Source organism: Saccoglossus kowalevskii, chromosome 7, assembly GCF_978046115.1.
Source record: "Saccoglossus kowalevskii chromosome 7, keSacKowa6.1, whole genome shotgun sequence".
Taxonomy (NCBI): Eukaryota; Metazoa; Hemichordata; class Enteropneusta; family Harrimaniidae; genus Saccoglossus; species Saccoglossus kowalevskii.
The window spans coordinates 12,896,996-12,908,397 of NC_140647.1; the positions used below are offsets into that span (position 1 = coordinate 12,896,996).

At 33.3% G+C, this 11,402-nt stretch overlaps 1 protein-coding gene across 1 annotated transcript; it reads right to left on the bottom strand.

Moving 5' to 3' along the window:
- Positions 1-287: 287 nt before the first annotated feature.
- LOC100375103 (glycoprotein-N-acetylgalactosamine 3-beta-galactosyltransferase 1-like) lies at positions 288-9,987 on the bottom strand. The gene is made up of 3 exons (XM_085501110.1): positions 9,653-9,987; positions 7,924-8,600; positions 288-3,391 (listed from the first exon to the last, which is right to left on the bottom strand). Exons 1-3 carry the CDS (start codon positions 9,894-9,896, stop codon positions 3,245-3,247), a joined length of 1,068 nt encoding a protein of 355 aa, XP_085357236.1. The 5' UTR covers positions 9,897-9,987; the 3' UTR covers positions 288-3,244.
- Between the last annotated feature and the right edge of the window lie 1,415 nt (positions 9,988-11,402).

An 11,402-nucleotide genomic window follows, 5' to 3' on the forward strand; every position in this document is an offset into this window, starting at 1 on the left:
TAGACCCCTTGAAACGCAATTTCCCACATTTGAGGGGGAAATTTTGCTGAAACAAATTGTTTCAGCTTGATTTTGGAGGGGCGACCCCTTCCCCCGTGCCGCCACCACAGTCATTAATATACATAATGTTATTAGTACCTGTTAAACTTTGTAATAAACTGAGTTCTCAAAACACAAGTGACCGATCTCCAATTAAATTTACTACTAAGGTGCATCACTAAAATTAACATATACATACATGTTAAATCGTTTTTGGATCTGAGCGTGTTAAAGTTATTGGAGTCAAATAAAATGGCATGAAATTATTTTATTTGGCATTATACATCATGCATTAACCAAATTGCATATAGGAAAACAACATATATATAACTATCGAACGTTAATATCGCACATGGGGAAGGGGGTCATATAACTGTCATCCACTGTTCAGAAATTAGCATATTAACAGCATCAGTCAACATTATGATCATCTATTGACAGCAGAAGTGAAACCTATCATGGAAAGGACCCACACAATATTAAAGAGATAAATCAGGCTGTGATGTGCTTAATTAAAGTGACCCATGACTATACTGAATACAACAAAAACAGACAGTGCGTTGTATACAAGTCTATTTAAAAAAAAAATTTAAAGATACTGGAGTTTCATTCACCGGGTAGAAATAACATACTATCTGGTTTACACGAGAAAACGACACATTCATTTAACTGTGTTTGGGTATCCTAGTGCTAAAACTCTGTGCATCACGCAGCATATAAAAGTGGGTATCCATTCATTATTCACTATAGCAGCACACCTTCTATGTAAATAAATTACTCACACACAGACTTTTGCTGGTATGTTCCATGCAAAATAATACAACTCTCAAACTACCAATACCCAGTAAAAACAGTTTGGCGAGTTACACAGATGTTACACAGATGTTGCACCGAATAATACTAATTTTCAAAAAATATAATTTGGTCTAAATTTCATTTTTTTTTTTGGCTTTCACAAATGTCTCTAATTTTTATAATTTATACCACCAGTCTAGTTTTTAAACAGATTAACTCAGAAGCCATGGCAACTCAGAATCTAAAAAAAGTATCAAAACAAAATATACCATACAACTGGGATAACACAAGGTGTTATAGTTACCAGTATGCTTTCGGGTGGTAGCCATTTTAACATTGGCTCCTAAAATTAAAACAAAATTTAAGAAAAATTGTTAAATAGAGATTATAACAGTATGTTAACATCGTTATCTTCTCATGGAGACACGAGTTACTGTAAAATTCTTTATTTTTGCTATTTTTTCTTTAAGGATGATTCAGTGAAAATAAAATGTTTTATACAATCATCTCGCAAAAAATCAGTGAAAATAAATTTCATAAAAAACACCGAAAATTCCCGATAAAATAAAGTATTTTACAGTAATAAATAGTCTAATTTACCGGTATGTTAAAAAATCCTGGTCACTTTCATCTACAAAATTATTATTAACAGACTCACTAACCACATGGTTGATTTCTTTTATTTCAAGCATACAAAAGCATTTATAGTAAATTTGGGGGTATTGTAATTAAAATAAAGGACTGTGCACTGCCTGTTATTACCTGATAACAGGGTGGATGGGGATTTTTGCTTAAATAATTGACTTGACTGCATCTAGACCCTTATTGCACATACTCCCAAACTTGCCTTGCTATCACGCAATAAAGGAAACAAGTAATTTATGGTGAATATAATAATTTCTCATCTTCCAAGCCTCAAAAAATTTTAAGTGATGTTTTTTTTTTAAAATTGCCTCAGTCGTAGCACCACATGGTATGAGGATACAATTGGTTTGCTTGTTATAAACACGCTGTATGTCATTTTGGAGCTTATAGTGTTCTGATGACTGAGTTAATAAAAGTAAATTTTATGATAAATTAAGACACTATCAAAAAAACATTTTACTTTTTTTGTGTAATATTTAAAAAAAAAAAAAAAAAATGTTGTATTTTCAGAAAATAATTAGCCAGCTTGATTGCCTATTTGCATTGAGGCAGGGAATATATGTACTGTAGAATACTTTATTTTCGCTATTTTCGCTGAAGGGATGATTCCGTGAAAATAAAATCCAGCGTATATACTTTTTCCCCTATATTTTACATTAAACTCATCAAAAATCAGTGAAAATAAATTCCATACAAAATGCCCAAAAAGCCTTTTCAGCGAAAATTAATTCCAGCGAAAATAAAGTATTCCACAGTATTTGCACCCAGCTGTGCTAACTCTATTAACCAAAGAGAAGCACAGATTGGATGAAAGCTGGCGACATGCTATATTATATAGTGTCATACCCTACTGTAGCCATTCAAATACTTTGTCACATTTCAAATTTCAATGCTGTAAACTAAAAATTAACACAAATTGTAATTTATTTTTTAAATACTTTCATTTCAGGTTACCCATGGATGTGGGGTTTACAGTTAATTTATTACATTTCAAAACCCGTCTGACCAATCATAGCTACCGTGTGAAATCAAATGTAGAAACAGGACAAACATGGTCATAGCATTATAAGTGATGTCAAAACATTGCATGGGATTGGACAAACATGAAAGTATTTTTGTAGGTATTTCCGTGCTTAATAATGTACACATTTGACGATGGTCAATTTTGATGGAGGATACATCAACGGCATATCCTCACTGGAAGATAGGAATTGAACAATAAAAAAAGAGAAAATTCAATTTCAAAATCTAATTATTTGATTTTTATGGCAGACATTCAAACTCCATCTTTCACACATTATGTAAGAGTTCACAGTGACTGAAAATCACCTATTCCCCATCAGTAGTGTGGATAAATATAATTTCAAAAAAGTCTCAAATGCAAATTGCAACCTTTTGTTTTAAATTTAATCTACATTTATTAATACATTTTTTTTTTTAAAATCTTCAGATAACAGCATCCATGAGTAGTCTGAAATGTGTAAAACAATCTGCTAAAATTGAGTAAAATTCAATAAATACAGAGTTTTGTCTTCACAACTATTGACTTTTATACAGCACACTATACAACACTCTGTATATTGGGAGGACTGCTATGAAGTATAGTGGTCATAGTAAAATAACATATCCAGGTGATGACCTAGATTTCTAGTACTGAAGAATATACAACACTAATATTTGTTTTCAGAGGTTCTGCTGTGTGCTTCTACTCAACAGGTGAAGTTGTTCCCATTAATCGTTTATTGCACTGTGTACTGGTTCAATTTTATGACACGGCTGGAGTCACAGCTTGACATACACTTTTTTCCACAGCGAATGGTCTGAGATGATATAACAAGTATTCCAGCGAGTACATCAAGTTGGGGCCAACGTAATGAAAGGTTATTGTATGATCAGCACAGCATCCCAAACCCTGTGAAAATAAAACACAGAAAATGATAATGAATAAAATAACGCACTGCACATCGTCTATGTTTCCACTGTATGGATTTTTATGTTTCCTGAATTTGTGGTTGATTTAAGGTAGTACCCTACTCAATTTTTGCAATGTTTATCACGATAGTTTATTATGTACAACCACGAAGTAATATTTATATTGTAACATGAAACAGCAATATTCTGTGTAACTGTGAGCAGTCCTGTATTTATTTACAGAAAATAACAAAATATTCTTTAAAAAATGATTTATTTTTAGATCATGCTCTTATGCTCATGCAGAAAATGGTCAAATATTTTTAAAAAAAAATGATTTATTTTTATATTCATCATGTACTTCTAGCACTAAAATGGCTAATATATTGAATCAGATTGCAAAATAAATGCATGTGCAAATGTGTGAAAAAGATCAGCCATTTTGAATACGATCCGAAAAAAAATGCTGTGCATCAAGAACTCATTATATTCAATGTATGTAGCAGGTTTAAATGAAACAAGTCATTGAAAATGACACAGTCCCCGTTAAATGTTTGAAAGTTCTCTTTGTGCTGGTCATATTAAAGCGGAGAGGTTGTCACGAGCGTGTCCTTGAAACTTGAGTTCCAAGTGGCATATACAAAAGATTGTTTATTTACATCAAAACACGCGTTTTAGTAGTAGTAGTAATATGGCCAAAATTAAAAACAGCCATTATTCGACCATCTTTGATCTGATTATGAAATACACTGATATGTATATGATGTATGTGCCAAATTCAAATGAAAATGGTACATAAATTGTGGAAATATAGTAGTAAGGCCAAAAAGTCAGATGGCTGTCAATCGGCCATCCTTGACTAGATTTTGAAACAAATTGTCATGGACATGCATCCTAACATGTATAAAGTACATGTATGTGCCAAATTTGAATGAAAACTGACAAGATACCGCATAAAATCTTTGATCCAATTGCAAAATAAATCGTCATGGACATGTATCCTAACATGAATAATCTATGTACCAAGTTTGAATGAAAACTGACAAAGCATGTCCAAAATACAACATTTTCAAAAAACAAGATGGCTGCCAGTCGGCCATTTTGAATTGTAACGCTAAACCACTGCATGTGCATATGTCCCACATAAAGTACTAGGCACATGCAAAGAATGAACAGAATCGACCCAAGGGATTCTGAGACACGACTCCGGATGGACGCACGGATGCACAGACGCATGGACGAACGAAGACCGAATTATAAGTCCCCGTTTTCGGACTTCGTCCGAACGGGGACTAAATATGGTTCATGCATGACTGAGATCCAGTTCATGAATGGCAGAAATGCTTGACTTTGATGCATGTTTAACATTAAAATGATCATCAAATCACATTGCATATGTCTGACATGATGTATGGTGCATGTGTACAGTTTGAATGGCATGTCCTGGAACAGCATTCGTTATAAAATGGCCACCAGTTAGTCATTTTGAATCTTATCTAGAAAAAAAATAAAGTTGCGCATCAAGAATCCATGAAGCGAAACATACATAGTAAATTTGAATAAAATATATTCTCAAGCACAACTGAGAACCTGTTCTAGAAATTGAATGGCAGAAATTTGGATACATTTTAGCATTGAATGGTGCCATTCTACCATTTTGAATTGAATCATAAAACAAATAAATGTGGATATATATGACATGATGCGTGGTGTATGCCCATGCAGGCAGTTACAGGTCAGGACAAATGGATGAACAGATGGAGATGAAACTATAAGTCCCTGTTTTCAAACTATGTCAGGGAGTAAACAGTACCTCATGTCACGATGTACGATACATCATTTTTTTTACCTTATGTTACCAGCCTACAACTTGTGATTAGGGAATACTAGCTCCAGCAAAGAAAACAATGATAAAAGCGTAATAATACTGCCAAAATGGTTACCTTTTATGAAAATGCACAATTTCCTGAGAAAAAAAAAATGTCAGTGTCTCCAAACCTTTTTTTAAGTCATTATCTTTATATTGCGTGGGAGTACAATTTATTTTGATTATTTTTTATTCATATAAGATAAGATAAGATAAGATAAGATAAGATAAGATAAGATAAGATAAGATAAGATAAGATAAGATATTTTTTTATTACAACCATATTGAAAGAAACTCAATATAGGTGAATATATATTTTTCCTGGTGATCGGAAGCCAAACAAAGATGAGAACAAACCATGTAAACCAGCACACATGCAAATATTATTTGAGCAATTTATTTATACTTTGTATTATCAAGATAAATATTTGGCAGAAAAACAAAAAATATTTGAAAAAATAACGTGCGGTGCCATGCAAAGCTATACAACTCAATACAAGAGAAGTAACTACACCAGATGTTATTCTTTGTCACCACGTAATGACACGCTATTACAGTAGGTATAGTTTTTATTTGCAGTCTTAGGCTAGCTATCCTGGCGAGTTCAACGAGCTCATAAAAGCATGTATCTCACCACATGGTATGCAATTATGAAAATTTTAACAGTCAACACGTGACAACAACTATGAACATGATTGGGGTATTTCATTCAGAATCTTAGCAACCTGTTGCAACAAGCTGCAAATGTGTTATTTTAATGATGGAAAAAAACAGCAATTATTTCCCATAAATTAAAATAAAGAGGAATCAAAATTGAGGGGGAAATGAACTTTATCACATGTAAGCCAAAATTTTCGAACCAAAACGTGCAAAAGTGTTTTGACCTGTAACTTCATCAGCTGACTGCCACACGTCAAATTACTGTAGAATACTTTATTTTCGCTTGGAATTTATTTTCGCTATTTTCGCTGAAGGGATGATTCCGTGAAAATAAAATCCAGCGTATATACTTTTTTCCCTATATTTCACATTAAACTCATCAAAAATCAGTGAAAATAAATTCCATACAAAATGCCCAAAAAGCTTTTTCAGCGAAAATTAATTCCAGCTAAAATAAAGTATTCCACAGTATCACGTTTTAAGATTTAGGTAACATTCAGTAAATGTATATTTAAATAACAGAATTTTATAATTAAATATAATTTTTTTTTTCTTTTGCAATCAATAATCAATCTATCTAAATTCCCCAATTAGTTGAAATATTTTAAATTTGTGGCTGATCTTATCAAGCACTTCACTGTCTATGCACAAGTTCAACAAAATCTTAGTATTTTATTTCACCACCAGCTCCTTCTTTTCATCACAAATTCACAAAATGGTCCCGTTTATAGTCTGCATTTTCCTATAGAAGATTGGGACAAAAATAGCCAAATATTTCAGTAAAAACTGAAAATTTACTCAAATTTTGTCTGTTGGTTCCAAAATTAGGGTTCATTTCCAGAAATATTGAAGAATATAAGAAAAAAAGTGCATAAAGTGAGAAAGTAAGGTGGTGAAAACGTTATATACACATTCTAGAATAGGGCACCACACATCCGGTAAATTTGGGTCTACCCTTAATATATTAGAATGCCAGTTCACACAAAGACAGCCTCAAATTCACGTAGAAATATTTTGTATATCTACAAAATTGGATATCACTTTTTTTTAAATTGTAAAATTGCTTTTTATAACCTTTAGCACCACTTGTGATAGCAGCACAATCCAAGATAAGACAGTATAATGATAAAACACGATACAAACTAAACAGGGATTTTGTGACATATTACACAAGCGAATATATCATGAAGATATAAATTGGGTATTTGGCCATGATTGCAAGACCTCTCAAGATAAAATTAGCATATTTCGGGAAGATAATCACCTGACAAAGCTTAGTCTGCTACCAAATATTCTTGGTTACTACTTATAACTTTAATAGATAGTTGATAGTTTTAATTTTATTATTAGTCTTAGTTTTATTATTATTAAACTTATTAGCTAGTATTAGTAAAAATTTTAATACATTACATTTTACGTTTATACTTAACATTATAATATTTTCTCTTTCTTTATTATTTCATTATTTTTTTATATTTAAGATATTTTTTTATTGAGTCATTCAAGTCCCTTAAAAGATACATTTCAGTTTCACATAAATCTCATATGAAATACCTTTACATGGTCAATACAGTCAGAAATTTACCCCATTTCTTAATATGTGCATTTAATTACCCTTTTTTGTTGGCAATAACATATTCAGTGTTCTGAATATTTTGAACAAACGGTTTAAGATGTTTGAAATGTGGAATCTTTCCTTTACATTTGCAGATATAAATTATTATTTCATTATTATTATTATACTTTGTTATACTTTTATTGCTACTGTACTGATAGAAATACTGTATTTCTAAAGATGCAATAAATATTATTATTATTATTATATATAATATTGGTTCTATACAAGTTCTAATTGTAGTATGAAATGAAATATTTCATGTCTGTAACACTTTGTAATTACTGTACAAATGATGGCTCTATGTATAGACATCTTTCCAAGAGTTCTACATGTAAGTGAACAATGCCTCCAAAAATTATTTAATAAAAAAATATAGAATGATACATACCTGTGGAGTTTTATAATATATATATTGCCAATACCAAAAATTTTTAGGTAGTGTATCAGGAACCAATAGATGATCAGGTACAAATGGATGGAATCTTTCCCGTTCATTTGAATCACGACTGTCAGAAGCGATAACACCCACACTGTCCAGGCATCTGCCCATTTCTACATCTTCAGCTCCATTATTAGATGGTCCCTTGCATTTTTTTGTGTCTTTGAAGGCTTTCTCCACCAGTCGTTTCAGTCCTTCGCGACTGATCACATACCCAGAACCGCCACTCATGTAACCTTGTGCAACATATGGCTTAAATCTCCGGCCGTAATACAATGGCTGGGTTGGATCTTTATCTGACAGAAAATATCTCAAATTTTCAGCGACAACGTACGTGTCGTCATCAGCTTTCATAAACCAATCAGCATCATCAAGATGGTGATCATAAATGTACTGGAAAGCTGCTCTCGTTTTTGCCCAAAGTGCATTCCTTCCTTCGACAACTTTTAAATCAATAGTTGGAAAGCTCTTATCTTCTTCCGAACTCATATATAGTACTTTATCAATTCTCCTTGCCCAAGTTGCTTTCACATGTTTCAGTTTACTTTCTTTGTTTGCAGGGTATGTGGCAACCCATACCAGCACTCTAACTCTGTTTTCTAAGTTTTTAGCAATGCTATCATCACCTGGTCAAAAGAAACAAACAAACTTATATTACAACACACCAGGCAGAATTCCAAATAAGGAATGATGATGTGACATGGGTATGTACGTCCTTTCTTTTTAGGAAATGAGAATTCCAAATAAGGAATGATGATGTGACCTGGATTTCTACATCCTACCTTATTAGTAAATGAGAATTCCAAATAAGGAATGATGATGTGACATGGGTATGTACATCCTTTCTTTTTAGGAAATGAGAATTCCAAATAAGGAATGATGATGTGACTAGGATTTCTGCATCCTACCTTATTAGAAAATAAGAATTCCAAATAAGGAATGATGATGTGACCTGGATTTGTGCATCCTATCTTATTAGGAAATGAGGATGATTATGTTCTAAATTAAAATATAGATACCATATCGTTTCAAATAATTGTGGACTGTTGCAGCTAAGGTTCAATGAAAAAAAAAAAAAGTGTTGTTTGTTCATATTATCAGAACCACAATTGATTTTTAAATAATTAATTAACAATTAATTTTAAATGACATATATCCAAACATGCGCAATTCCAAACATATACGCATACTCGGGCCTCTGCTTCAAAATATCTGCGTAGATGGGTTGATTCATATTGCTCTGGTGTTTCGATTTTCACAGGATTTAACCCGTTTTAGTTCGAATAAAGGAATGTAAGTCGATCGATAGTTTCTACCGATATCATGCTTGAGTTGTGTGAAGCGGATCGAAATATAATTTGGAAAATCGTGTTATTTTCGGGAAGTTTCGATGTTATGGTGTCAACGCTTTCCTACCTTGTGTTATTATATGAGTAGTAGGGGAATTTACCGGCGACTGACTAACTATGCCGATCCCACTTTAGGTCATTTTTTATTATACAGGAAACGTTCCGAGCGCCTGTGCATCTATCAACCGAACGCATCCCCGTAAACACAGCACTGTACGCAGGGCTACAACATCTGACTCCACCGCGAATGGCGTTATGAGGAAGGCAAACTATACAACTCATTTTTGTTAAATGACTAATTAACCTTTAAAAGATTCAAATGATCTCACCTGCAAATGCTAGATCGTCCCGGTGTTTGCTAAAGAGGTCCGACTCGTGTGTCGACACCTCATTTTCTTCGTCGATGTCAACATGCCCATACGGATCCTCAGACAAAATTTTCGAGACTGAAAATTCCTTGCTACGACCGGTAGACTTAACGGTTTCGAAGTGAACAAATACGCTACAGAAGGTCGCCCCAAATACTAAACCAACGGCGAAAGTTGCCACGAACGTCCTCAAATTTACGGCCATATTACGATCCCATCGTTGTGTGACTGTCCTGGCTTGACCCCAATTAAGAAAGGCACCCTAACTTAATAGTATTTTCCCCGCCAGGTCGTATAGAAACCTCCCACGTCATCGCGTACTAACCGAGCTATGTGCAATCATAGACCTTAGAAAGAGAGGAACAGGCAACTGGATTATAAAACAAAGGATTTCAGGACATCCGGCGTGCAACGTGGGTTATATACAGTTATAAACAAATGACCAAGCTAAGGAAGCCGTATGCCATCACTCACAATCAATCGGCCGCGCAGTTTGCAACACGTCTTTCAGTGTTTGTGCTCATTACATTGAATTTTCAATTTCAATACAAGATCCATTTTTTGTACTGGTTATTAGGTGATACTTATTATATGTAGAGTTACAATTCGTTTTTTTTTTTTCATCAGTATAAATTAACTACTCGGCTGATTTTGTGTGCGGTGACAAATGGTTGAATAATACTTATCCTGCGACTGGCACATTTTCGCCCGTTTTCGGGAAAATAAACACACTTGTTTGCATTATCGTATTTTCACTTAAATCATACTATTTTCAATGATACTCGCGTATTTTAGTTTTGCTAGTCTATATTTTAAAATCGTAATTCTGAAATTTTCGAACTGTCTGAAAGGCCGTCTGGACAGACAAGACTCGTCCAGATTGTTTTTAGATCGCTGTATTTTCGCCCCATTTCTCAAAAATAAAACATCTATTGTTCCAATTTTTGCGGTTTTTACTTGAGTCCTGCCATTTTCGAAGTAATTAGGGTATTTTACTTTGATGACTTGCTATACAAAAGTCGAAATTACGAATTTTCTGAACTGTTTGAAACCGTGAAAGTCAGCAGCTTACATCGGAAATGGCTGACCCGGTTTGTTTTAGATCGCCGTATTTTCGCCCGACTTGTCAAAAATAAAACATCTGTTGTTCAAATTATTGCATTTTTTACTCTAGTAGTACAATTTTCGAAGTAATTAGGGTATTTTAATTTAATGACTTTCTTTACAAAATTCGAAATTCTGAATTTTCGAAACTGTTTGTAAACGTGTGACAATCGTCCGACAACGAAAATAGCTGATCCGATCTTTTTTGATTGCTTTATTTTCGCCCGATTTCTCAAAAATAAAACATCTGTTGTTCAAATTATTGCATTTTTTACTTGAGTCGTACAATTTTCGAAGTAGTTAGGGTGTTTTAATTTGATGACTTTCGTTACAAAAGTCGAAATTCTGAATTTTCCAAACTGCTTGTAAACGTGTGACAATCGTCCGACAACGACTCGGAAAATGGCTGACCCGATCTTTTTTTGATTGCTTTATTTTCGCCCGATTTCTCAAAAATAAAACATATATTGTTCAAATTTTTGCATTCGTTACTTGAGTCATGCCATTTTCGAAGTAATTAGCCTAAGGGTATTTTATTTTGATAACTTGCTATAAAAAAGTCGAAATTACGAATTTTCTAAACTGTTTGAAACCGTGAAAGTCAGCA

What these genes read in the sequence shown, in the direction of transcription:
- LOC100375103 (XM_085501110.1), bottom strand. Translation starts at nt 9,896, where the DNA reads ATGGCCGTAAATTTGAGGACGTTCGTGGCAACTTTCGCCGTTGGTTTA. An exon ending in GGACGATCTAGCATTTGCAG is followed by an intron (nt 8,601 to 9,652) that starts GTGAGATCATTT and finishes TCTTTTGACCAG; the next exon opens with GTGATGATAGCATTGCTAAA. An exon ending in TATATTATAAAACTCCACAG is followed by an intron (nt 3,392 to 7,923) that starts GTATGTATCATT and finishes TTATTTTCACAG; the next exon opens with GGTTTGGGATGCTGTGCTGA.